Source organism: Tursiops truncatus, chromosome 3 (assembly GCF_011762595.2).
Source record: "Tursiops truncatus isolate mTurTru1 chromosome 3, mTurTru1.mat.Y, whole genome shotgun sequence".
NCBI classification, from domain to species: domain Eukaryota; kingdom Metazoa; phylum Chordata; class Mammalia; order Artiodactyla; family Delphinidae; genus Tursiops; species Tursiops truncatus.
Genome location: NC_047036.1, coordinates 165,337,811 through 165,361,901, shown reverse-complemented (window position 1 = coordinate 165,361,901; position 24,091 = coordinate 165,337,811). Strand labels below are relative to the sequence as shown.

At 57.7% G+C, this 24,091-nt stretch overlaps 1 protein-coding gene across 1 annotated transcript in view; it reads right to left on the bottom strand.

The window, feature by feature from the left end:
- FBN3 (fibrillin 3) overlaps positions 1 to 22,751 on the bottom strand; it is a 59,691-nt gene extending 36,940 nt beyond the window's left edge. The window contains exons 1-29 of the mRNA XM_033855111.2: positions 22,606 to 22,751; positions 22,389 to 22,471; positions 21,696 to 21,794; positions 21,245 to 21,340; positions 20,899 to 20,994; positions 18,903 to 19,100; positions 18,667 to 18,792; positions 15,758 to 15,910; positions 15,515 to 15,646; positions 14,994 to 15,137; positions 14,793 to 14,912; positions 14,548 to 14,673; positions 12,062 to 12,184; positions 11,664 to 11,939; positions 11,328 to 11,381; positions 9,424 to 9,549; positions 9,210 to 9,335; positions 7,924 to 8,043; positions 7,672 to 7,809; positions 7,512 to 7,562; positions 7,118 to 7,243; positions 5,136 to 5,360; positions 4,832 to 4,957; positions 4,352 to 4,480; positions 3,193 to 3,318; positions 2,170 to 2,295; positions 1,663 to 1,785; positions 1,368 to 1,493; positions 257 to 382 (exon numbers count right to left, since the gene is read on the bottom strand). Of these exons, the coding sequence (XP_033711002.1) occupies positions 257 to 382; positions 1,368 to 1,493; positions 1,663 to 1,785; positions 2,170 to 2,295; positions 3,193 to 3,318; positions 4,352 to 4,480; positions 4,832 to 4,957; positions 5,136 to 5,360; positions 7,118 to 7,243; positions 7,512 to 7,562; positions 7,672 to 7,809; positions 7,924 to 8,043; positions 9,210 to 9,335; positions 9,424 to 9,549; positions 11,328 to 11,381; positions 11,664 to 11,939; positions 12,062 to 12,184; positions 14,548 to 14,673; positions 14,793 to 14,912; positions 14,994 to 15,137; positions 15,515 to 15,646; positions 15,758 to 15,910; positions 18,667 to 18,792; positions 18,903 to 19,100; positions 20,899 to 20,994; positions 21,245 to 21,340; positions 21,696 to 21,794; positions 22,389 to 22,471; positions 22,606 to 22,751 (3,766 nt within the window). The remainder of the gene's footprint in view (positions 1 to 256; positions 383 to 1,367; positions 1,494 to 1,662; positions 1,786 to 2,169; positions 2,296 to 3,192; positions 3,319 to 4,351; positions 4,481 to 4,831; positions 4,958 to 5,135; positions 5,361 to 7,117; positions 7,244 to 7,511; positions 7,563 to 7,671; positions 7,810 to 7,923; positions 8,044 to 9,209; positions 9,336 to 9,423; positions 9,550 to 11,327; positions 11,382 to 11,663; positions 11,940 to 12,061; positions 12,185 to 14,547; positions 14,674 to 14,792; positions 14,913 to 14,993; positions 15,138 to 15,514; positions 15,647 to 15,757; positions 15,911 to 18,666; positions 18,793 to 18,902; positions 19,101 to 20,898; positions 20,995 to 21,244; positions 21,341 to 21,695; positions 21,795 to 22,388; positions 22,472 to 22,605) is intronic.
- Positions 22,752 to 24,091: the final 1,340 nt, after the last annotated feature.

Genomic DNA, 24,091 nt, shown 5'->3' with positions numbered 1-24,091 from the left:
AGAGCATCAGGCTAGCATGCTCTGGGAACTGGTGTGGATACAAAGGGACCCAGAGCTCCCCCCGGCAGAGCTGTTAAGGGAGCCCCAGGAGCACGTGATCGGATCCTAAGTTTTGCTTTAACGTGAGGCCCCACCAGTGGAAATGTGTAAGAATGAGGTCTGGCTGTAATCTGCTCCAAGGGATGGGGCAGACCCCACGAACCCTAAGTTGGCCCCTCGGGGGCCCCCTCGCCTGCTCCACTGACCACCAGCTCACCGGAGCAGCCTGTGGCCCCCTTCCTGACGACGTAACCCAGCTGGCAGTGGCAGACAAAGGAACCCCTTGTGTTCTCGCAGACCCCATGGAGGCAGATGTAGGGGTTCAGGTCACACTCGTCCACGTCTGTGGGATGACAAGAGAGGAAGCAGGTGAGGGTGGGGATGCAGCAGCATTGCTAAGTGCCCTGCCACATGGGTCCCCTGCATCGGGGTTCTCTTTGCCCATCTTCAGGAGTGGGGAACTCCCCCAATTCCACCGCTGGGCAGCCGCGAATGTTCAGTCAACAGTCTACAGCACATATTCCGTGGAACACACCAGACATGCGTTCCCAAAAGGATTTTATACCAATACATTTAGACAACGCTGAGTTAAACAAAGCTAACTGGATATTTTTCTCCTGCAGGCCTTTTCAGAGCCTTTATGCCAACGTGGATCTGCAAGAAGGGATGGAGGAAGCAGCATTTCCTATTTAACTTGGTCCTAAGCCCCCTTTTCTTCAGTGTTTCCTAAGACACCTGTGATCGGGAATGCTTTAAGCTGCCCTGGGCTGGACACATCTCCCTGGGAGGGTTATGTTTTTTACTTCCTGGTACTTCCTCACACTGGCCCCAGCTCTGCCCTGATGGGGCACCCAGTAGACATCTGCTCCCTGGGCCCCGTGATGACCTGCAGCCAGGACAGGACGGTGATCACGGCCCAAACAGCTTGGATCCCCAAGCAGGGCTCAGAGAACACAGTGTCTTTCCATCTAGCTCACCTTCCTCTGCAGAAAACCCCTTGGTCTGCAGTGATCCTATACATTGCTTTCAGAACAGGGCACACGCCTCTGCGTGCACAGGGTACACGGTAAGTGTTCGATAACTGTTCATAAAATAACAAGGTTCAAGGGCCTCTGCTGCTGTGAATGAGATCCCACGGGTCTTGGTGCAGGGGCTCTAGGCACAGGTGGCCAGGAGCAGACTGCCAAGTGCAAAGCCTCATCTCCCCTGCCCGCGTGTGACGGGGATGGGACTGTCGTCTGTCTTGCCCACGTGGCCTCCTTGTGGAAGGCCTGGTGGGTGAATTGTGAAGCTGCCTCCTCCACCTGTATGTAGTCCCAGCTCCTCACCTACACACGTCCTCATGTCCAGTGTGGCCACAAAGCCGTCGTAGCAGAGGCAGCGGTGACCCCCCGGCACGTTGATGCACTGGCCCCCGTCACAGATGTCCGGGTTCTCCTCACACTCGTCCACGTCTGGGGGAGCAGGGTGGGGGGCTGGGCTGCAGGCAGGCAGGGATGGAGGGGGAGTCCCAGGGACCCTGCTGCAGGGTCAGCGGCCTGTCCCGGGTCTGGCCGGCTGCGTCTGGGTCAGGAAAGGCGTGTTCCCCATCCCACGCGGAGGGAGGGGGCCGCGCCCACCCACCTGCACACGCCCTCCCATCAGGCATCAGCGAGTAGCCGTGTCCGCAGCCACACCGGTAGCTGCCCTCGGTGTTAATGCAGTGCACGTGGCACCCACCGTTCCCAGAGCGGCATTCGTCCACGTCTGCGGGAGGCAGGGCGAGGTAGAGGTCGTGGCGGGAGTGAGGTGGGGGTCGTGGCGGGGTGGGAGGCAGGGCGAGGTGGGGTGTGGTGGGAGCGAGGTGGGTTGGCGTGGCAGGGCGAGAGGCAGGGCGAGAGGCAGGACGAGGTAGGCGCATGGCGGGAGCGAGGTGGGTGGGCGTGGCGTGGCGGGAGGCAGGGCGAGGCGGGGCATGGCGGGAGCGAGGTAGGGGCGTGGTGGGATGGGAGGCAGGGGGAGGTGGGGGCGTGGCGGGGGCGGGTCAAGCAGGGGTCTGACTAGGGGGCGGGGCCAGCAGAGGCAGGGACTTGGAGAGACTGCTGTGGTAGTGGGGGCCTCGGCTGGGGCTGGGGGCGGGCGCGGTCTCACCCACGCAGCCTTGGCGGTCAGGTGTGCTCTGGAAGCCGGCGTGGCAGGAGCACTGGAAGGCACCGATGACGTTGACGCACTGGCCGTGGGGACACAGGCCGTCACTCAGGGAGCATTCATCAACGTCTGCAGGGGGAGCACATGGCTGGTGGGGACAGCAGGTAGGGGAGGGGCCCCAGGAAGGCCCGGCCTGTGTTCAGCCGCCATCTGCAGGACCCCGAGGCACTGGGACACGTGTGCACTCCGATACATTCATGCTCCTGGCATCCACACGCCACCACAGGTGTGAGTCCACACCTCACCCTTGTACAAACACGCACCCACACCCAGATCCACGTGCCCACACACGTGCACACCCACAAGACCACGTGCACACCCACAAGACTCACCCAAAACACACCCTCAGCAGATAACACCCACACCCTGATCCATGCACCTACGTGCACACAGCTCACACACAAACACACCCTCACACCCACTCACATGCAAACACAATCACCCTCAGTAGACACACCTTCACAGCCACATGCACACTCATAAGACTCAAATACACTTCATATCCACTCATATGCAAACACACTCACCCTCGACCCACACCCACATGCACACAGCCCCGTTCACAAACACACCCACCCGTGTGCAAACACACATCCACACCTAGACACACATTCTCTCACAAGCTCATGTAGATGCACAAACACCACATCCCCTCACATAAGAACACGCATCCTTGTGTAGACACACGCTCACAGACTCACATATAAACACCCATGCACACACTCACTCTTGTACACATTCCCAGATACACACCTGCATGCTCACACAGACACACAAATACACACTTCCTCCGCCTCACGTCATATCACACGGACACACAATGCCCTGCACCCATGCTACCTCATGCATGCGACCGCTCACATGCATAGAGACTGACACACGTGTGCACACATATACATAAGTATGTACTGAGGGAGATGCACAAACACACACTCCCATCATCTCCCTCATGCAGCCCACACTCACCCTCACAAGCAGTGCCCTTGGCCACCAGCGCATGTCCAGCGGGGCACTGGCACTCATAACTCCCATCTGTGTTGGTACAGGTGCCTCCCCGGCACAGCAGTGGGTCCCGGGCACACTCATCCACGTCTGGGCGTGTGGAGAGAGAGAGAGGAGGTGTGAGGACGCTGACCTGGCAGGGTGTGATGTGGCTTGTGGAAGCTTCTCCCTGTGCCCCTCTCCCCCAACCCTGTCACCCTGGCTGAAGCCGAAAGGGCCTGGAGTTTGGGGACTTGGGTGACCCATGGGAGTCAGACTGGGAGGGAAGCTGGAATTCTCAGAATTATCAGGGACACAGGCTGACACTCCTGGAGCTGAAGGAGGCCCTGAGAAGCACCCCCTGGAGGACACAGAGGGAAGGCAAGGCCCAGCCCCTCCAAGCATCAGCACAGGGAGTGGGGGACCTCACCACCCACCCCCACTCTCCTCCCACTCCAGCCTCACGGGCCTCCTTCCACCCCTCAGGTGCTGTTCCCCCTCCCACCCGGCCCTCCACACAGCAGCTCCTTCTATCCTTCACGTCCACCCCAGGGCCTTTGCATGCACTGTTCTTTCTTCAAGCCGCTCTTCAGCCCCTCTTCACCCCAATTACTCCCATTCTCTCAGCCCCACAGAATGGGATACATCCTAGGGGTCTACGCTCCCACTGCACCATACGGCCCTTTCAAGTGCTTGTGACAGTGGCTGTTTATTTTGCATTTGTCCGGAGATTTATTTTATTAAACATCTATCTCCCCATTAGGTCACGAGCTCAGAGAAAATGGCCCTCTGCTGCCGAGCTCTCTGTGGTTCCCCTGAGTAGATGCACATGAAATGTTCACTGAATGAAAAAGTGAATGAAAGGGGAAGAGGCTCCTCTGTCCCGGGCCCCCTCCTCTTCTCATGCTACGACCCCCCCCGGGAGGCCTGCCCGAATCTTGGTTCCCAGGCTTCTCATCTGAATGCCACACCCAATGTCCAGCAGCCTACAGGGATGACGCCCACACTCGCTGTGTCCCAGCTGGATCATGGCTCCTCCCCACTCCGGCCCCCTCCACCTAAATCCATCACAGCAATGTCACCCCCATCCCTCGGCTCGGCCCCGAGACCCCCGAGCATCACCCTGCCCGGGGTGGCTGCCTACCCATGCAGTTCTTCATCATCATGAAGCCACTCTCGTAGCCGTGGAAACACTCACACTCGAAGCTGCCCGGAGTGTTGACGCAGGTGCCCTGGCCGCAGAGGTCAGGGGAGATGCGGCACTCGTCAATGTCTGTGGAGAGAGTGGGCACGGGCCGGGCCTCCACATCTGCAAACACCCAGGGGTGCACAGGAGCCCCAAGCTGCTGAACCCAGGTTAACAGAGGTGCCGTGACTGCACCCCAGACGAGGGTAGGGAATTTCCTTCCAGCCTGGAGGGCCCTGGAGGCCACCTCTGCCAGCCCCTCCTTTTATAGCTGGAATCCTGAAGGCCCAGAGAGGGTGTTGAGCTGTCCTCGGTCACAGAGCAGGCAGGTAGACAGGCAGGAAAAGGCCAGTTCTTGTCTTTCAGGTGCCTCTAGTTCATGGCCCCCATCCCTGTAGGCGCCCCCCAACCGCCCAGGAGGCAGACGCGGGCACGTACCTGTGCAGTTCCTTTCCTGGGCGTCCAGGGCAAAGCCCCCAGCACAAGAGCAACGAAAGCTGCCCACGGTGTTGCGGCAGGTGCCGTGTGCACACAGCCCGGGGAAGGCTTTGCACTCGTTCACATCTGCAGCATGGGAGCACAAAATGTCACGCCGCCCCGATGTCTCTGGGTCCCCACCTCCTGAGCGTTCACCCCTCTGGCCACAGATGTTTGCTCTCTCCCAAACACACGTCCCATCTCCAGGCCTCTACCCACACTGTGCCCTCTCCCCATCCACCAGGTTCCCTAAGCCCAAACACACCTTTATAGAAGGGCTGGCCTGAGAGGAAGTCCCGGCTGGCAAAGCCCAGCCCCCGGGGACACAGGCTGGCAAACGCTGGGGACTCAGGCTCAGGGCACGCCTCGCACGCGGCCCCCCACGCGGCTCCCAAGGAGCAGCAGCAGACGTCCATCCGGTACTTGCCGGGCAGGGCGGCCCCACATTCATCCTCATCCCAATGCAAGAAGCAAAGCTCCAGGCGCACATCTGCAAGGAGGGGCAGTCACCAGTCCTGTCCCTGCTACACTGTGCCTGCCAGGACAGGCATTAGGGCCTCCTTCAGCAGCTTCTTCTGAAACTTCCTCCCCAACGGGAAGAGTGACTTCCTTATGCTGAGATTCGATATCATCCAATACTTCTTTTTTTTTTTTTGGCAGTGCTGCGTGGCTGACCAGGAATCGAACCTGGGGCCCCCAGCAGTGAGAGCACCGAGTCCTAACCACTGGACCACCAGGGAATTCCCAACAGTTACATTTTAAAAATGATATCATCCAACAGTTACATTTGAATAATGGTATCATCCAAAACTTACACGATAATAACTTGCACGGCTAGGTGCTTGCTATGTGATGGGCACGGTTCTAAGCTCATCCATCCATTGAATCCTCAAAATAACACCAAGAGGAAAATATTATCATCATGCCCATTTTACAGGCAAGAAAACTGAGGCACAGAAGGGTTGGGTAGCTGACCTGAGGCCAGTTAGTAAGAGGTAGAGCGGGGTTCAAACCAGACCATCTGGCTCCAGAGTGTGTGTGTTTAACCTGTAAAACTCCCTTAGAATAATCTGGGAGTGGATAAGCCTTCCTCAGCACCAGACATGAGGGTCTAAGAATGGGGCTGGTTAACTACGGCCTGGGGTGCCAGCCTCCTGTTTTTGTAAATAAAGTTTTATTGACACACAGCCACATCCATTTGTTTCTGTACTGTCTGTGGGTGTTCTTACACTACACGGCAGAGCTGAGTAGCTGCAACAGACTGTGAGGCCCCAAAAGCTGAAAACATTTGCAGAAACAGCTGGCTGATCCCTGGTCTAAGACAACTTCTCACTCTTTACAAAAGGAACATACGTTTAAGGGGGTCCATTTGAGGACGAGACCCTGTTACAGAATCTTTAGGAAAAAATAAAGATAAGCAGAAGCGCCGTGACACACAGGGATCTGTCTTAAGTTCCCATGTACCCGGTGGCTTGGTCCAGGGCTGACCAGACTGAGCCATTTCACCCGGCCGTGAATTCAGCAATGGCTTTTTTCTCTTTACTCAGTTACTTTCTTTCCTTGCTCACCTTTTGGAATCAGCAAGAAGACCCGCTGCACACCTGAAGCTCAGTTTAGAAGGAAATCGAAGTTTAGAAGGGTCATCAGGGCCCATCTGCCTGATGTTGGCCAGGCTCCAAGGTGACCCCGAGGAGGCTACCAATGGATTGATGGGACTACAGGAGGAAAAGCTGATAGAACTCGGAGCACTACCTGCTGGCCGGCACATGCTTTTGGCCAAGAAATGTCCTGTTCGAGATGTTGATAGGGACAAAGCAAGAGGCCCTCATCGAGGGGGAAAATATCTCAGAGCCTTTGAGACTGAGGGTAAGCCATTCAGGGTGAGGGTTTGAGCCCTGGGTGCTGAGGAAGGTTCACCAGCATCACTTAGCACTCATGCTAGGGGCACCTCCTGCTCAAATCCCCCCGTGTAAACCTTACTCGCTAACAAGAAAGAATAAACGAAGGTTGCAAGTATTATTCCACGAGACTTTGCCATCTGCAATGAGCTTCCTTAGAAGGGCAGTTGAGAAGATGCATCCCCCAAAACAAATGTCTTTGGAGACACGTGGGCAGGAGGTGGGCAGTGAACAGAGGGTCCTGGAGGAACCCCGAGATCCCACTTGTTCCTAGGAGGGGTCTCCAGCCGCCGGGAGTGGAGGCAATGAAGGGCAGGGGGCCCTGCATGGGGACCCAGCCCGCACTCACCCACGCACAGCCGGCCCGTGGCATCCAGCGTCAGGCCCTCAAGACACTCGCAGTGGAAGGAGCCAGCGGTGTTGAGGCAGCGCCCATTGGGACAGACCCCCGGGAAGACCTCACACTCGTTCACATCTGGGCAGCAGCAGACAAGGAGGAGAGGCAAGGGCTGGAGGCTCCCAGAAGCTGTTCCCCTGGGGCCTCAGGACACCACGTGGTCCTTGGGGAGGGGGAAGGGGCAGTGCCAGCCTCGGGCTGGCAGATCGCGGGGAAGACCCAGGTACCAAGGAGGGAGAATGTCTCGATCTCAAATGACTTCAGGGAGGGGCCCCAGGCAGCCCCCATGACACTCGTCCACGCGTGGCTTGGAGGGCGAACCGAAGAGGGTGGGGATGGGGGTTACCTTCGCAGCTGAGCCCCTTCACGCGGGCGAAGCCACGGGCACAGGCGGGGTCTGTGGATGGGGAGAGGAGTCACTCTCTCCACTCAAACACAGGGGATCTGTCCCCCCCCAGTTGTCCCGATGGCGTGGGAGCCCCCGGAGCCCCCCCTCAGGGCATTACCCATGTCACAGCGTTCGCAGGGGCTCCCCCAGGCAGCCCCGAGCGTGGCGCAGCACTCAGACCGCAGGGTGGCTCCGTGCAGGTTCGCCTCGCAGCGGCCATCCTGGACCTTTAGCCAGCAGGTGCCTTTGGTGCTGTCTGCGGGGAGGGGCTTGCTGTCTCACCTGGCGGGCCCACACCTGCACGCCGACCCGCATAGACCCAGCCTACTCCGGGGCGTCGGGGTCCCCGCTGCTCCGTGGGGCCTCTCACCTAAGCACACGGTGCCGGAGGGTCCCAGGCGGCTGCCGGGAGCGCACTCGCAGGCGTAGGAGCCGGCCAGGTTGCGGCACACGCCGTTCACACACGGATTGGACAGGCACTCGTCGATGTCTGCAGGGACGGCCCCCCCCCCCAGCCGCCCCACCCCACAGTGAGTACTGAGCTGCAGGAGGGGGAGCCCCACCTGACCAGGGGCCCCTCCTCCCCACGGCTGCCAAAGTCCAGAGGCAGGAGGCGCAAGCGGTCAGAATACAAGGAACGGACTGCGCAGGCTCAGACGCACGTGAGTTTGCACTGAATCGTCTTGTGCACCTGCACAAGCACGCTGACGTGCAGGGTCCTGGGAGCGCACACAGGTAAAAGTGCAGAGGGATAGGCACGGTGGGGAATTGTGGCCCTCAAAGGGTCGGTCAGGGCACAAGACAGGTGAGAGGCAGGAGGAAAACCCAGAGGGGATGGAGGCCTGGGTGTGGCCAGGGTGGGGGAGGGGTGTCAGCTGGAAAGAAGACAAAGGACCAGGGGAGGGCTGGGGCCAGACGAAAAGCTTGTGCGTGACTGTGTGCGTGTGCGCGCGCGCAGGCATCTGTGAGTGCCAAGGGATCTATGCGATGGGCAAGGTCATCACAACAACGTGTGTGTGGGCAATGGCGAGCATGCACACTTGAACATGTGTATGTGTCAGTGACTGCACGCGTGGGAGAGGGAGGATGGGCACGTATTCTTGTGTATAAGCGTGAGTGTGTATGAGCATGTGAGTGTACAACTGTGCAGGTATGTGAGGGTGTGTGTGACTGCACACGTAAGTGTGTGTGGCTGTGAGCCTAAGTGTGTGAAAGGGTGAAAGAACGTGGGCACACACAGATCTTTGAGAGTGTGCACGTGAGGGTGTGTGGCTGTGGGAATGTCTGTGAGTGTGAATATGGGTATGTGAGTGTGTTTTGTGTGAGTACCGGTGTGTGTGACTGAGTGATCATATGCACACATGTGTGAATGTCAGAGGGTCTGAGGGTCTGCATAAGGGTGTGCCTTTGAGGGTGTAACTGCAGCTGTGAGCATGCGTGTAAAGTGTGAGAATAAGTGTGTGAATGTGGGTATTGTGTGTGTACCTATGAGTGTGTGTAACCGTGAGACTGTGAATACATGTATGCCTTTGAGCGTGTCTGTGTGCGTGAATGCAGGTATACATGCGTCTTTGAGCATGTGTGTACCCAGAGCACGCAGCATGCATAAGTATCTGCATGTACGTGTGCGTGGCTGTGTGCCCCGCGACCCTGTACCTTCGCAGGTCTCCGTGTCTTGCCAGAAGCTGAAGCCCTGGGGGCAGGAGCAGCTGTAGCTGCCAGGGCTGTTCCGGCACCGCCCGTTGTCACACAGGAGGCTGTTGAGTGCACACTCATCCACATCTGCAGGGTGAGGGGGGGAGAGCGGGGTGAGGGGTGTGCAGTGGGGGCGGCCCACCCACCTGCCCGTCCACTTGCCGGGCACGCTCACCCATGCACTCCTTGCCGGCTGCGGCTGCCTCGTAGCCCAGGTTGCAGATGCAGCGGTAGCTGCCCCGCAGGTTCTCACACATACCGTTGGCACAGACATCAGGATCGAGGGCACACTCGTTGATGTCTGCACCAGGAGGAGGGCGTCAGCAGCTGCCCTGGCTCCCTGGAGGCTCCAGAAGCCATGTCCCCCGGGGCCAGAGCTCCAGCCTAGACCCTGCCTCCTTCCCCTTGAAACCAGGGTTTCTCAGCACTGTGGATATTTGGGGCCAGATCATCCTTTGCTGTGACGGGGGGCGTCCTGTGCATTGTAGGATGTTGAGCAGTATTCCCAGCCTTACCCAGGAGATGCCAGTAGCACCCTCCCCAATATCTGTCCAGACATTGCCAAATGGCCCCTCGGGAGGGGGGACAAAACTGTCCCCAGTTTGGAACTCACGGAACAGATGTTTATACGGCAGCGACATAATTTTGCAAAAAAAAGTGCAATCATAATCACTACCATTATAGGATGTTTACTATTTTGTGCCAAGCGTATTAGCTCATTTGATCCTCACAACATCCCTGAAATGGGTCTTACCGTTATCTCCACTGTACAGACAAGGAGGCACAGAGACGCTAGGTAACTTGCCTGAGGTTATTCAATCAATAAATAGTAGGGCCAGAATTCGAACCCACGCATCTGGCTCCAGAATCTGTCCCTTTAACTGACAGGGGGTGGGGGAGGGGTGGACATCTGTCCTGCCCTGATGGCCTAGCAGTGGATGGGAAATCTTTATTTCTTGCTCAGGCAGAAAGGCTGTTTCAGGAAGGGATGGTGTCACAGGTTGGAGTCCTAACCCCCAGGATCTCAGCATGTGACTTTATTTGGAGACAAGGACTTTACAGAGGTGATCCAGTTAAAACGAGTTCATTAGGGTGGACCCGCAATCCATTCCAATATGACTGTATCCTTATAAAAGGGGGAAATGTGGGCACAGACACACAAGGAGAACCCCATGTCAAGAGGAAGGCAGAGGGGTAATTCCCTGGTGGTCTAGTGGTTAGGACTCTGCATTTTCACTGCCGAGGGCACGGGTTCAATCCCTGCTCGGGGAACTAAGATCCCGCAAGCTGCACGGCGTGAAAAAAAAAAAAGATGAAGACAGAGGGCATAGGGATGAATTAGGAGTTTGGGAATAGCATACTCAGTACTATATATAAAACAGATAACCAACAAGGACTACGGTATAGCACAGGGAACTCAATATTTTTAATAACCTATAAGGGAAAAGAATCCGAAAAAGAAGAGATATGTATGTATAACTGAATCACTCTGCTGTACACCTGAAACTAACACAACATTGTAAACTTAAAAAGAAAAAAAAAGATGAAGACAGAGGGCGTAGGGATGAATTAGGAGTTTGGGAATAGCATACACAATACTATATATAAAACAGATAACCAACAAGGACTACGGTATAGCACAGGGAACTCAATATTTTTAATAACCTATAAGGGAAAAGAATCCGAAAAAGAATAGATATGTATGTATCTACGTATGTATCTACTAGATATGTATGTATCACTTTGCTGTACACCTGAAACTAACGCAACATTGTAAACTTAAAAAAAAAAAAAAAGATGAACGCAGAGATCGGGGTGATGCTTCTGCCTGCTGAGGATTTAAGAGTGAAATGCTAGAAGCTGTGGGAGAGTCACGGGACAGACTCTCCCTCACAGCCCCGGAAAGAGCCATCCCTGCTCACACCTTGATCTCGGACTTTTAGCCTCTCCAGAGCCGTGGGAGAATAAACGTCTGTTGTTGAAGCCTCCCAGCCTGTGGTACTTTGTTACGGCAGCCCCAGCGACATGACAGTGCCCAACCACGACCCCACCCCTCTGTCCCAGCACTGCCCCGCTCACCTCTGCCATCCGTGGTGATGCCAAGACCGCTGCTGCACAGGGCCTGGAACTCGGCTGCAGTGGCGGAAGCAGAGCGAGAGGGGTCAGTGGCCATTGCCGAACCCAAACCACGCCCAAGACGTGGCCCCTTGGAGATGAGCGAGGGTCTGGGACTAAGATGCCCCCCCCCAATGGGAAGAGCAACTTCCTTCCGTGTCTTCTTGGGGAGAGAAATCCCCACCCCCCCACCCCATAGGAGCCAAGCCGCCCCCCCACTGTCCCCTCCTGCCCCCTGGGTGATCAACTAGAAGCAAGAACTAAAGGAAAGCGGGTGGACGTGGGGCAGCCGACCCTCACCGGAGTTCTTGGCAGGACACAGCTGGCAGGGCTCCCCAAACCCGTGGTCGGGGCTCGCACAGCAGCACTCGGATTTGGTGACGGCACCGGGGAAGGGGCGGGCACAAGAGCCCTTGTTGAGGGTCCCGTAGCACGTGCTACGCACGTGGGTGTCCACGCACACGCGGCCATCAGCGCCCACCGCGAGCCCCCCCAGGCAGTGGCAGCGGAAGGAGCCCTCGGTGTTGGTACAGTGGCCGTTCATACAGATGCCCGGTGTCTGGCATTCGTCGATGTCTGCGGGGGGCCGTGGGCGACTGCGGCAGGTCCCAGTCCCCCGCCACCCGCCCTTGCCGCCTCCCCTCACCTCTTCCTCCCCAATCCCCATCACTCCCCTGTGGTCCAGCCTCCAGCCTCACCCACGCAGTGGCGGCCACCGGGCGCCAGCAGGAAGCCGGGTTTGCAGAGGCACGAGAAGCTGCCGTCCTCGTTCAGGCACACTCCGTTGGCACACATGGTGGTGGTGGCACACTCGTTGTGGTCTGGGGACACCGGGAGAGGCTGGTTCCCAGCAGGGTCCCAGCAGTCACCCCTCTTTGGGCCAGCCCTGCCTGGTAGACCAGCCCCGCCCCCTCACTTTTCCAGGGGCCCTTCCCAGGGCAGTTCGAGCCTGACAGGACGAAATGTGACTGTCGGGGACTATGACGGCCCCCAAAGTATCAGTTTTGAACAATAAAGGACTGTACCAAAAGGAAGGAAGGAAAGAAGGGAGGGAGGGAGGGAAGGAAAGGAAAGAATAAATGAAGAAAAGGTCCACACCAAAACTTGTACATGAACATTCATAGCAGCTTTATCCACAACAGCAAAGAGTGGAAACAACCCGAATAGCCATTAACTGATGACGTATAAACAAAATGTGGTCCTACTCGTATAATGGAATGTCATCTGACAATAAAAAGGAATGACGTTCTGACAACTGCTACAACACGGGTGGACCTTGAAAACATGATGCTCGGTGAAAGAAGCCAGTCACAAAAGGCCACGGAGTACGTGATTCCATTTATACAAAACGCCCCGAGCAGGCAAATCCATGGAGACGGAAAGTCGATTAGCCTAGTGCCGAGGGCTAGGGGGGAAGAGAGAGGATTCTGGAATGACGGCTAATGGAGAGGAGGTGATAAAGAGGTTCTAAACTTAGATTGTGGTCATGCTTGTACTAAAAGCCATTGAAGTGGACACTTTAAATGGCCACTCGTATGGTATGGAATGATATATCAATAAAGATGCTAAGAAGGTTTTTTAAAAAATGAAAGAGGGCTTCCCTTGGTGGCGCAGTGGTTGAGAATCTGCCTGCTAAGGCAGGGGACACGGGTTCGAACCCTGGTCTGGGAAGATCCCACATGCTGCGGAGCAACTAGATCCGTGAGCCACAACTACTGAGCCTGTGCGTCTGGAGCCTGTGCTCCGCAACAAGAGAGGCCGCGATAGTGAGAGGCCCGCGCACCGCGATGAAGAGTGGCCCCCCGCTTGCCACAACTAGAGAAAGCCCTCGCACAGAAACGAAGACCCAACACAGCCAAAAAGTTAATTAATTAATTATTTTAAAAAAAAGAAAGAATGCACAGGGAACTATACTCAATACTTTATAATAACCCACAAAGGAAAAGAATCCGAAAACGAATAGATACATGTATAACTGAATCACTTTGCTGTACACCTGAAACTAACACAACATTGTAAATCAACTATACTTCAACTACAAAAAATAAATTAAAAAAATAAAATTTATATGTACCAAGAAAAACACTGATTAAGGATTTCAACTCTTACTGGTTACAGACTAGGCAGAGATCTGAAGGAAATATTAAAGACTTGACGGTAGGGCTTCCCTGGTGGCGCAGTGGTTAAGAATCCGCCTACCAATGCAGGTGACACGGGTTTGAGCCCTGGTCCGGGAAGTTCCCACATGCCTCAGAGCAACTAGCCCGTGCACCACAACTACTGAGCCTGGGCTCTAGAGCACACAAGCCGCAACTACTGAGCCCACGCGCCACAGCTACTGAAGCCTGTGCGCCTAGAGCCCATGCTCCGCAACAAGAGAAGCCACCACAATGAGAAGCCTGTGCACTGCAACGAAGACCCAAAGCAGCCAAAAATTAAAAAAAAAAAAAGAAAGACGATGGTAAAATTATAAAACAATGAATTAATCAAAATTACTTTCAGTAGGTGATATCTAACTAATAAAAAACAATGCAAATAAAAATTATAATGATTTATGCACAGACATAAATTACTATACCTAAAGTTAATGCTAAGAAAATAGCTAATTTAATAATCAACTTTCTAAACGTATCTAAAAATCAACAGAAAGTAAATGCTCTGCAAAAAAAAAAAAAGAATGAAAGGAAGAAAATCCTTCCTGATGAGGGAAGACTACAAGGCAGGTCCCCTCAGAGAGGGTGACAGAAAAGAATAAAGGGAGTCCCCGGTGGCCCCTACAAGCTGTGGGGAGCTTGGGTGGCACCCCCATACCCCACAAGGAGCCTGAGATCGGGGCGCTCTCCACGGTCCTGACCCACCTCTCTCGGAGGCCAGACTCTCTCGAGGACAGGTGAGGGGCCATGAGTCAGGGGCAGAGGCAGACGCAGACAGCTGATGGCATGGTCTTACCCCAAAGGCCCCTTCCTGGGATTCAGGGTATGAATTCAGGAAGGAGAGAATGAAGGAGTGAGTAGGGGCTGGATAGACCACAAGGAGGATCTCAGATGGGCTGGTTCGGCTCAGAAAGGGAAGCAGAGGACCCACCGTGAGGAGGGAGGTGGGTGATGCAGCACGAGTGGCAAGACGCAGAAGGCAGCTACTGGGGCCCAGAAGCCGCTTCCCCACCCGCTCACCCTCAACTCACCCACACAGTTCTTGCCATCGGGGCCGAGCTCGAAGCCTGCATTGCAGACACACTGGAAGCTGCCTGCTGTGTTGACGCAGCGGCCGTGGTGGCAGAGGCCACTGCTGGCGATGCACTCGTCCATGTCTGGTGGGGAGGCAGGCGGGCAGTCAGCAGGCGTCCTCCTGGCCCCCAGGCTCTAATTCAGATGCAGGTTCCATCAGTCAGGCTCCCGGTCACCCCCACTGTCCGATGGACGGCCATACCCACGCACTCCTGCTTGGTGAGCGTCGCCTGAAAGCCCTCCCAGCACCGGCAGTGGTAGGAGCCGGGGGTGTTGACGCAGTCTCCGTGGTGGCAGGGGCTGCTGGCACACTCATCCACGTCTGCAGGCAGAGGACCCTGAGCCCCAGCCCGCCAGGGCGCTCCCCCGCCCCCAGCCCACCCCTGCCCCAGCCGCCGCTCACCGATGCACTCGCCCCGAACGTCCTGGGTGTAGCCCACGTTACACTCGCAGCGGTAGCTGGAAGAGGTGGGCAGGCAGCGGCCATTGAGACACAGGTTGGTGAAGTGTCGGCAGATGTCAATGGTCTGGTTCAGCGTGGCTGTGCCTGTGAGTAGGGCCGACGTGGGGCACCCGAGCATGTGCTGGCCCCCTGGGTCTGGACCTCACCTCCGGGTTCAGACACCCACTCAAGAAGCTGGAACCCTACCCCTACGGCCAGGTTCTCCCACTTCAGCCGAGTCCTGCCCCACCTCCACCCTGGCTGAGACCCCCAGCCCCCCACGCCAGCCCTAGACCCTCACCCAAAACCCAAACCCTGACCTGGAGGCCTGGATCCCCAATCTACCCCCAGCCCCAGACCACTGTCAGTACTTTCATCCCTACTGCCCAGGCCAGGACCCACACTCCAAAGCCCTGACTCTCTGTCTCTGAGGCCTGGACCCCCTTCCCCCAAGGGAGGAGTCTTGGATCCCAAGTCCTCACCAATGTTGGTGTCACCAAGGCCCAGGCTGGGAACCCCACGCCCACTGGATCCGAAGCCAGGGAGGCCGGGGAAGGGGCCTGGGTAGGAGGGCAGCAGCGGGAGCCCCAGGGCACACAGTCGCTGGAACTCATCTGCAAGGAGGCGGGGTTGGAGGCCAAGCCTTCGGTTGTGACCCGGGATCCCAACCCGCAGGCCAAGCTCTGGGGGCAGAGGAAGGTGGGAGGTGGCCCCAGGCCACTCACCAGAGCCCCGCGGCGGACACAGCTCAGGGGCCGGGCCAACTGCCCAGCACCTGCCCGTATCACAGCAGCACTGCCTATGCGTATAGTGGCCCGCGAGGTCTCCGGCACAGCGGCCCACGATCAGCGCCGAGAAGCAGGTGCCGGCACGGTGGTCTGCAAGGGGGTGGGGGGTCGGGAGGATCCGTTACCAGACTTCAAACCGCAGCTCTACCAGCACCATCTGCAGGACAGACCTCCTTGCCTCTCTGTGCCTCAGTTTCTCCATCCATGGGTAGGACATGGCTCAGAACACCCACCTCACCTCGGTAGAGTGTTGCAGAGTGCACCGTATCCGGCACTCTGGCCAATCCTCACCGAGTGAGGATCTTATTACCAAGATTTCCAAATTACCCCAGGGAGGGAGACTTAGGCTCACGCTGAGCAAAAGTGTCCCAACATCTAAAGCTGGCATTGTTAGGAAGCTCCCTGTCACTGTGGGTATCCAACCACACTGAGTAAGACCCCTGGTTCAGGGGGTTGCCCCGGTGAGAAGTCATGCTGGGCGCTCAAGCAGAGATGCTGGGATCTGTATCTGTGTGTCCCCCGCCTACCAGCCCTGGGCATTCTGGGGAAACCTAAGAGGCTGTGAATTTGAGGAGGGGCTGGGGAAGCAGACTGGTGGACTGATGGCTGCAACTCTTGGAGAGACTGAGGCAGAGACTCCCCAGGTATGAAAACCACAGACGCTTCCACTGTGCCCTCGAGCCTGATGGCGTTACACGGTGATCATATTTCTCAAGCTCTGACTCTAAAAGAGCATATTTTTAGGTTTGAAAACCCACAAATGTTGGCCAGTGGCCCACAGCGGAAAAACCCCTCCCACCAGCCGGGAGGGCCCTTGCAGCTGTCCCTGAGCTGCCCGAGGCGGAGAAAACAGCAAGCTTTTCCACCTCCCCAGCCATACCCCGTGCACCTGGCGGGAGGGTAGGGGGGTGGTCCCCAGGTGCATGTGTGGGAGTCGAGGCTCTGCACTCAGCCCCATCCCTGGCCCACGAACAGGACTGGGCCTGCCCAGGCGAGGAGAGGTCAACAGACTTGTTCAAGGTCACACAGCTGCTGGAGAGCTAGGCGGGATGAAAACCCAAATCCCTGAACCCCAGGGGACCTGACCAAGCAGCCGCTTCCCAAGTAGGGAAGACGAGACAAAATGTAAGAATTTTGACAAAAATGATGCTGCCTTTGCTTATTAAGCACCTACTGTGATCAGGCCCTGCTAAGCAGTCACAGACCCAACTTCCCTGCTCCCCTGTCTTTGTGAATGTGTATTGAGTGCCCCCTACATCCAGCCCTGGGCAAATCTCTTCATAAATTGTTATTTAATCCTCCCCATGTGGTTTAGAACAGCCATTATCTCTATTTCACAGATGAGGCAGCTGAGGCCCAGAGACGTTAAGTCACTCGCCCAAGGTCACGGAGTATGCAAGCAGCTTAAGTAGCAGTTGGAACTCAGGACTGAATTCCAAGCCCATGTTCAGAGGACACCTGACCTTGGTTCAAATCTAGGCTCTGCTCTTTAGTGGTTGGGAAATGCGCTACAGTCCAGGGGACGTGCCCAGAGGTAGCCTCCCTGCCAGCCAAGATAGCCCCCGGAGGCGGAGGAATAAATAGGTCTGGCGCTGGCCATGGTACACTGGCAGAACTCCAGACACAATATTCCCTGTCCTGGCTGGTAGAGACCCAGCCTGAGATGTCCGAGTGGTGCTGGAGACCTGCCAAGCCCACCCCACCTCCCCAAACCAAGACGCTATCCATGCCCCACCGCAAGTGTTCCTGGCCAGCCCTGTTGGCCACTGGCAACCTGTGAAGTCTAATGACCAGCTCATCAAGACAGCAGGACAGGGAGTGAGAGCCCAAGGATCCTCCCGCCCCAGCCAGGAGGGTGAGCCTCCAGGGGGAGGCACAGCCCTGACGACCCCACCCTGGCTGGGGGCAGGGAGCGGGGTGGTCTGGGGAGCTGGGGTGTGGGTAGCTCTCTCTTCTGGACTTGTGGATTTGGCTTAAGCAAATCTCCCCTCTCTGGGCCTCAGTTTATCTCAAACACAGTGTGGGGGAAGACGGGGTACTTTTAAAAAGTCTTTGGGAGCGTAAAGAGGGATACAGGGAGGGGGCCAGAGAGGCTAATGGGCAGAAGAGCGTAGAGACGGAGGCCAGATAACCAGATGGGCGTCAAGATGGGGGCATAGAGGTGGGGGCTAGAGGGGCGTAGAGGTGGGGGCTAGAGGGACAGAGGGGCATAGAGGCGGGGGCTAGAGGGGCACAGCGGCGGGAGCCAGAAAGGGAAGAAAGGCAACCAGTGAGCTAGAAGGGCATAGAGTCCGAGGGGCAGAGGGGCACAGCCAAGACACCGAGACAGGGGACCAGAGAGCTGAAGGGCATAGAGATGGGGGCTAGAGGGCTTCTCAGACTGGGGTCCAGAGAGCACAAAGGCCAATGGGTAGGGAACCAGAATTAACGAGGGGATGGAAACTGGGGTCCGAAAAAGACAGAAGGGCATAGAAATAGAAGGACTAGAGGAGCCCGAGGGCCAGAGGGTTGCAGAGATAGATAAGCAGAGGGTCTGTCTCCTACCTGCCCTCTGCCCCTCCAGCCCCCCTGGGCCCTGGCTCACCCAGGCAACGGGTACCGTCCAGGCTGCTGGCATAACCACGGGGACAGGTGCACACGTAGCTCCCGACTGTGTTGGTGCAGTCGCCCCCGGAGCAGAGGCCTGGCACGCTGATACACTCATCCACATCTATGCAGATACATGTCCGGTTAGAGTCCAGCCCCCCAGCAGCCTTACCCCACCTCCACCTCCTCCTCCTTGAAGGGAGCCTGAGCCGCCCAGAGCGGAGAGAAGGTCCCAGCTTGAACCTCTCCCTGTCGCCCACCTTCACACTTGGCGCTGTTCTCACTGAGCTGGTGTCCAGCTGGGCAGCGGCACTCAAAGGAACCCACAGAGTTAACACAGCTGCCCCCCTGGCACAGGCCTGGGATAGCCTGGCACTCATCCACGTCTGCAAGGGGATGAGAGGCACGTCAGAGGGAGAAACCAAGGCTGCTGAGGGCTCCCACTCAGCCCTGGCTCCCAGGACCTCGGTCCTCACGCACTGGGCCCCCCACTCACCTTGGCAGGCCCCCGTGTGTATATTGGGGATGAAGCCCCGGCGGCAGGGGTGTGGCTGAGCAGAGCAGAGCTCACATGGGAAGCCCCAGGCCCGGCCCACAGTGGCACAGCAGAGCGCCTTGGTGCAGACGAGGCCTGTCAGCTGGTGCTGGCACCCCTCCAGGCCCACTCGACCAAAGCAGGGCCCTGTCCGGTAGTCTGCAGGGCAGATGGATGTGGGCAGCTGGCCTCAGCCTGCCCCCACCCCATAGTCTTCTGCATTTCCATCCCAGCAAGCCCAACTCAGGCCTCTACCTCTCTCGCCTGGACCACGGCGGTAGCCACCTTCCCAGCCTCCCTATACCAACACACCAGGTTTTTTTCCTGACCACAAGCCTTTACTCATACTGTTCCCCTTCCTTACCTGATGAACTCCTATTCACCCTTCAAAACCCTTTCTCTCCAAAGCATTCTCCAACCAACCTCCAAGAGAGGCCAGGACCTCCAAGCTTACAAAACCCAGGGCATGTCTGGAGACCCCCACCACTCCCCCAGGCCCACCCTCCCTTCAAGCCCGGGCAGGGACCCATGGAGGCCCCGCTAGAGAGCCTCTCTCATCCTTGAGCACACATCTGGCTCTGCCAAATCTCCCAGACCCAGCATCCGCCCAAATGCTCTGAACCCACAACTCTGCATCCCTGACACCCCCTCCCCACCCAGCTGAAGGTGGTCTCATTGGCCCCCCCACCGCCGTGCACGGGCCCAGATGTGACTTCCTGGCTCCATCCTCCAGATGGCTCCAATCAAGGGGCTGGCACTGGACCAAGGGAAGCCCCTTCCAGAAGGAGACGCCAAAGCCAGCCCCCAGGCCTGTATGAAGGAGGGGAGACCCGCGACAGTCCTGACTTCCTAAAGCAAAACACAGCCCCCAGAATCTCACCTCAGTCATCCAGGACCCTGGAACCCCACTCACTCCTGCCTAGGCACCCAACCCTGCCTCTCTCTGGGGCCCCCACCCCCGCTCCAGGCCTCTCCTCTCCCACCCTCTCCACTAACCTTCATTTTCCCTCAGCCATCCCGACTGCTCCCCAAGTCGGCCCGAATTCCAACTCTGTTTTCTCGCCAAATCCCTTTTCCAAACGCTCACTCTCAAACCCAGGTAACCCCCAGCCCCTCCAGCTTCTGATTCATGGCTATACTCTCTCCGACCCGGCTTCGGCCACAGATGGGCCTCCATCCCCAGCAGCACCCTTCACACTGGGGTGAGTCCCAGGGTCCTGCCCATTTTTGCCTTCCCGGGCTCCTTGGACACACAGGGCACTCTGATGGCTCCTACAGCTACAAAACTCGCCAGCCTGGGCATCCCCAACGCCACCTGCTTTTGTTCACTTTCTCATTCTCAGCTGCCCATGGTCTCCATTTCTCTGGTGGACCCTTAAATCGCCCTCCCTTTTCTTCCCCAAGAACCTCAACTATCCTCTGGGCTTCAGCCCCGTGGATGGGGCAGCCCCAGGCCTGGCTGTCCAGCTGCCTCCTGGGTGACCCACGGGCTCCTTGGCCAACACTGAGTCTCAGGGTCTTCCCCCTCCCTACCCCCGGCTGCACCATCTTCCCTCCCGTTTTCAGAGCAGACCTGGGATTTGTCCCTGCTTCCATCCCTCCCCTTGCCCCCCCCACCCCCCAACATCCAACTTCTCACAAAACATTGTTCTTTCCACCGTGTTTGTCTTGGTTACAGCCTCCCAACAGGTGACCTCCACCCACCTCAGCCCGTGGGATCATTTCAACAGTGAGGATGAAACATGAGGGGGCGTGTCCATCTCATGAACTCCGACTTATCCCTTCTACAGGAAGCCCTCCGTGACTCCCTTCCCTGGAGCACAGTGTCTCTGCCCTTCACAGCAGCAGGGACAGCAGGAAGGAGGTCAGCTGGACCCTCCCAGGGCCTGGCCACGTCTCAGGGGCTGCCAGGAAGCCCTCCTCCCCCCAAACCCCTGCCCCGCGCTCAGCTTGGTACCTTTCTCACACTGAGGCCCCATGAAGCCGTATACACAGGCACAGCGGTTCGGCCCGATGCAGCGGCCCCCGTTGTGGCAGCCGTGGTCACAGACGGCTGTGGAGGAAGTTGGGGGGGGTGTGTGGCCTGAGGTCCCCCAGCAGCAGAGGGTAGCTGGGGCCCCGGGCAGGCCCTCCTTCACGCAGGAATCCCCATAATCCGGCCCAGACCAAGAGATAAGATTGTGACAATGAGTGTGTCCCCTCCAATCCCGGTCCCAGAGGAGTGACCCGTGGGCGGTGGGCGGGTGGCAGCGGAGACCTGACCTCTGGGGTCCCAAGCCCAGGTGTGCGCGACGGGTACTCACGTTGCCCACACACGGTGCCCGTGTAGCCCCTCTGGCACAGGCAGGACTCCCCTCGGCAGCTGCCCCCATTCATGCAGCTCACACTGCACCCCGACCCTGCGGGCGGGGAAGAGGGACACACAGGAAGGCCCCGAGATGCATGCACAAGGCGCCGGGACCAGGTGCGCCCAGCCTGGCTCTGGTCCCTCAGCAAAACCCGCCTGGGCTCCCGGAAGCTTCGGGAAGCCTCTCACCTTCTCTTCCCACCCCTAGGGGGTCACTTGCTTTCTTTATTTTTTTTTAAGCTTATAATTTTTTTTTTTCATTTTTTACTTTTTTTTTTTTTGACCTCGCCACGCGGCATGCAGGATCTTCCCCGACCAGGGATCGAACCCAGGCTCCCTGCGTTGGGAGCGCAGAGTCTTACCCACTGGACCGCCAGGGAAGTCCTGGGGGGTCACTTCCTGCTCACCTCGGCTCATCCCGCAGCTGGGGGCCAGCTTCCCATCAGCACAGGCGCACAGGTTGGGTCGGGAGCAGAAGCCCTCGCCGCAGGCGTGCCTACAGACCGCTGGAGAGTAACAGGTGACGGTCAAGGCCAGGACCCGAATCCTCCGCCATCCCCACCCCATGGGTGCCCCGGGGGCCGAGGCTCTGCTGGAGCCATTGGGAGACAGAGGTGCTCTTTGGGCCAGAAACGCTGAGTAGTAAGGACAGAAGCTGGAGGTGCTGGGGCACTGGCTGTACTGTTGGGGAGGAGGCGAGGGGGCATCTCCTGGAAGCAGAGTCGGATTCTAGACACATTAGAATGGGGTGCGTGTGGGAGTGGGGAAACAGAGAGATTGAGAGACACACACACACACAGAGAAAAAGACAGACACAGAGAGACAGAGACTCAGAGAGAGACCAAGACAGAAGGAGACAGAGACTGAGACAGACAGACGGACCAACAAGCAGACAGACACAGGGAAGTTGTACGACAAAGAAACACGGGCGGGTGGCCTGGGAGCCTGCAGACAGAAGCAGGGGCCATTCCTGTGGCTTAGCCAGACGTCCCAGGCCAAGTCCACTTTTAAACAAGGCTGGACTTGCTGGCCGTAAGTAAGAGAACTGCCCCAGTGTCCCCTGCCTGCACCCCCCACCTCCAGAAGGGATCGACACTCACGCACAACACACTGGTTCCCACCAGGCAGCGTCCTCCAGCCGGGGCAGCAGTAGGCATGAAATCGGGAGCCACACACATTCGGCCTTCAGGAGAGCAGGCATGGCTGGTGAGCCCCTGCCCAGCTGGACATCCCCTGGGCCTCACCCCCCGCACCTAGCAGGACAGCCCAGCCCAGCCCACACCCCAGGGGCTTCTCGGCATCCCGGGTACCACACACCCCTGCAAGAAGCCTGGGCTGCCACGCCTGCGCACACGTCCGAGACCTGCAGGCTCCACAGCCCCATCCCAACGGCCTTGGACACCCGCCATGCACGACAGGGCTGTCCAGGCCAGCAAGAGCTGAGCCAAGGGGTCCCGGGCCATGGTGTGGGTGCCGGCCCCTCTCCTTGTCAAGCACAGACCCTCCAGAACCATGACGTGTCCCTCGGAGGCTGCGGAGAGGAAGCAGAGTCAACCTCAGCAAGAAGCCCTTGGCCACGGGGCACCCACGAGAACCAGAAACAGTGGGACCGCTGCCGGGATGGAGAAACTGGGGGCTTGTGGGAGCCCAGGGAGGCATCCAACCCCGACCCACAAGCAGGTGAACAGTCACGGGAGGCTTCTCGGAGGAGGTGTGATGTCTCAGCGACGGAGTCATCCAAGAGAAGGGTGTCGGGGCGACACAGCACACTGAGAGCAGAGGCAAGAAGATCGTGGACCGCTGAGTGGAGGGGAGGGGGTGGCAGGCAGCCAGGGTGTTTCAGGAGTGCATACCTGTGTAATGCAGCTTCTACTTGTACGTCAAGGGCAATGGAGAGCCCTTGAAGGGCTCTAAGTGGGAGGAACAAGGGCAGAAATGGGTGTTTGATGGAGTGTGGAAGGACTTGCAGGGGCCCCAGAGGAAGTACGCAGTTGAAGAGGCTGGGGCAGGCATCCAGATGAGAGGAAAGGATTCCAGGAGCAGGGGGCACAGGCTGGAACTTCCCAAAGGACAGAACATCCCTCTGCCCAGCAGGGAAGGGACAGCTTTTGTGCCCACTTCACAGAGGAGCAAACAAAGGCCATCACACATTTAGCGAAGGGCTGAGTGGGAGCTGAAGCCCAGGCAGAGGTGAGGGAGGGGAAGAAGATCAAGGGTACCCTACCCTCCAGGAGGTGGCTGGCTCTCTCCAGGACCTGGAAGGATGGGAGGGAGGCGATGGGGACACGGCCACTCCTGGCAGAGGAGATGACCAGGCAAAGGTTAGGAGGATGGAAGCTGAACCCTCAGGGAACAAAAGGCAGACCAAGTGGCCTTCATGGGGGGCCCCTTTCAAGTCCCACTTTCCACACCAGGGAGAAGAATTGGGCCTGGGTGCAGAACAGACGGGGAGTCTGCTGTGTGCCCTTGGGTCAGTGGCTGCCCCTCTCTGGGCCTTGGGGTGACATGAGAGTCTGACCAGGTGGTCCCAAGGTCCTCGGAGAAGGAAAAGACCTTTGTCACCTTTGACGGGGAAGCGAGAAAGAATCGGCCCGGCTGGTGAGGGGCACCCCTTTCTTGCTCCCAGGCTGTCCCGGCTGGTCTGCACTCCGAGGACGCGTTCTCTAGGCAGAATTCAGGGCCCACGGGGCCTCCATCTCCGGCCTGGCTTGATCCAACTCCTCCCTCACCCCCCACTTTGCCTCTGAGAACCGCGCCCAGGAGTTTGTGGAATGAATGAGCGGGGGGACGGCGCGCACTGCAC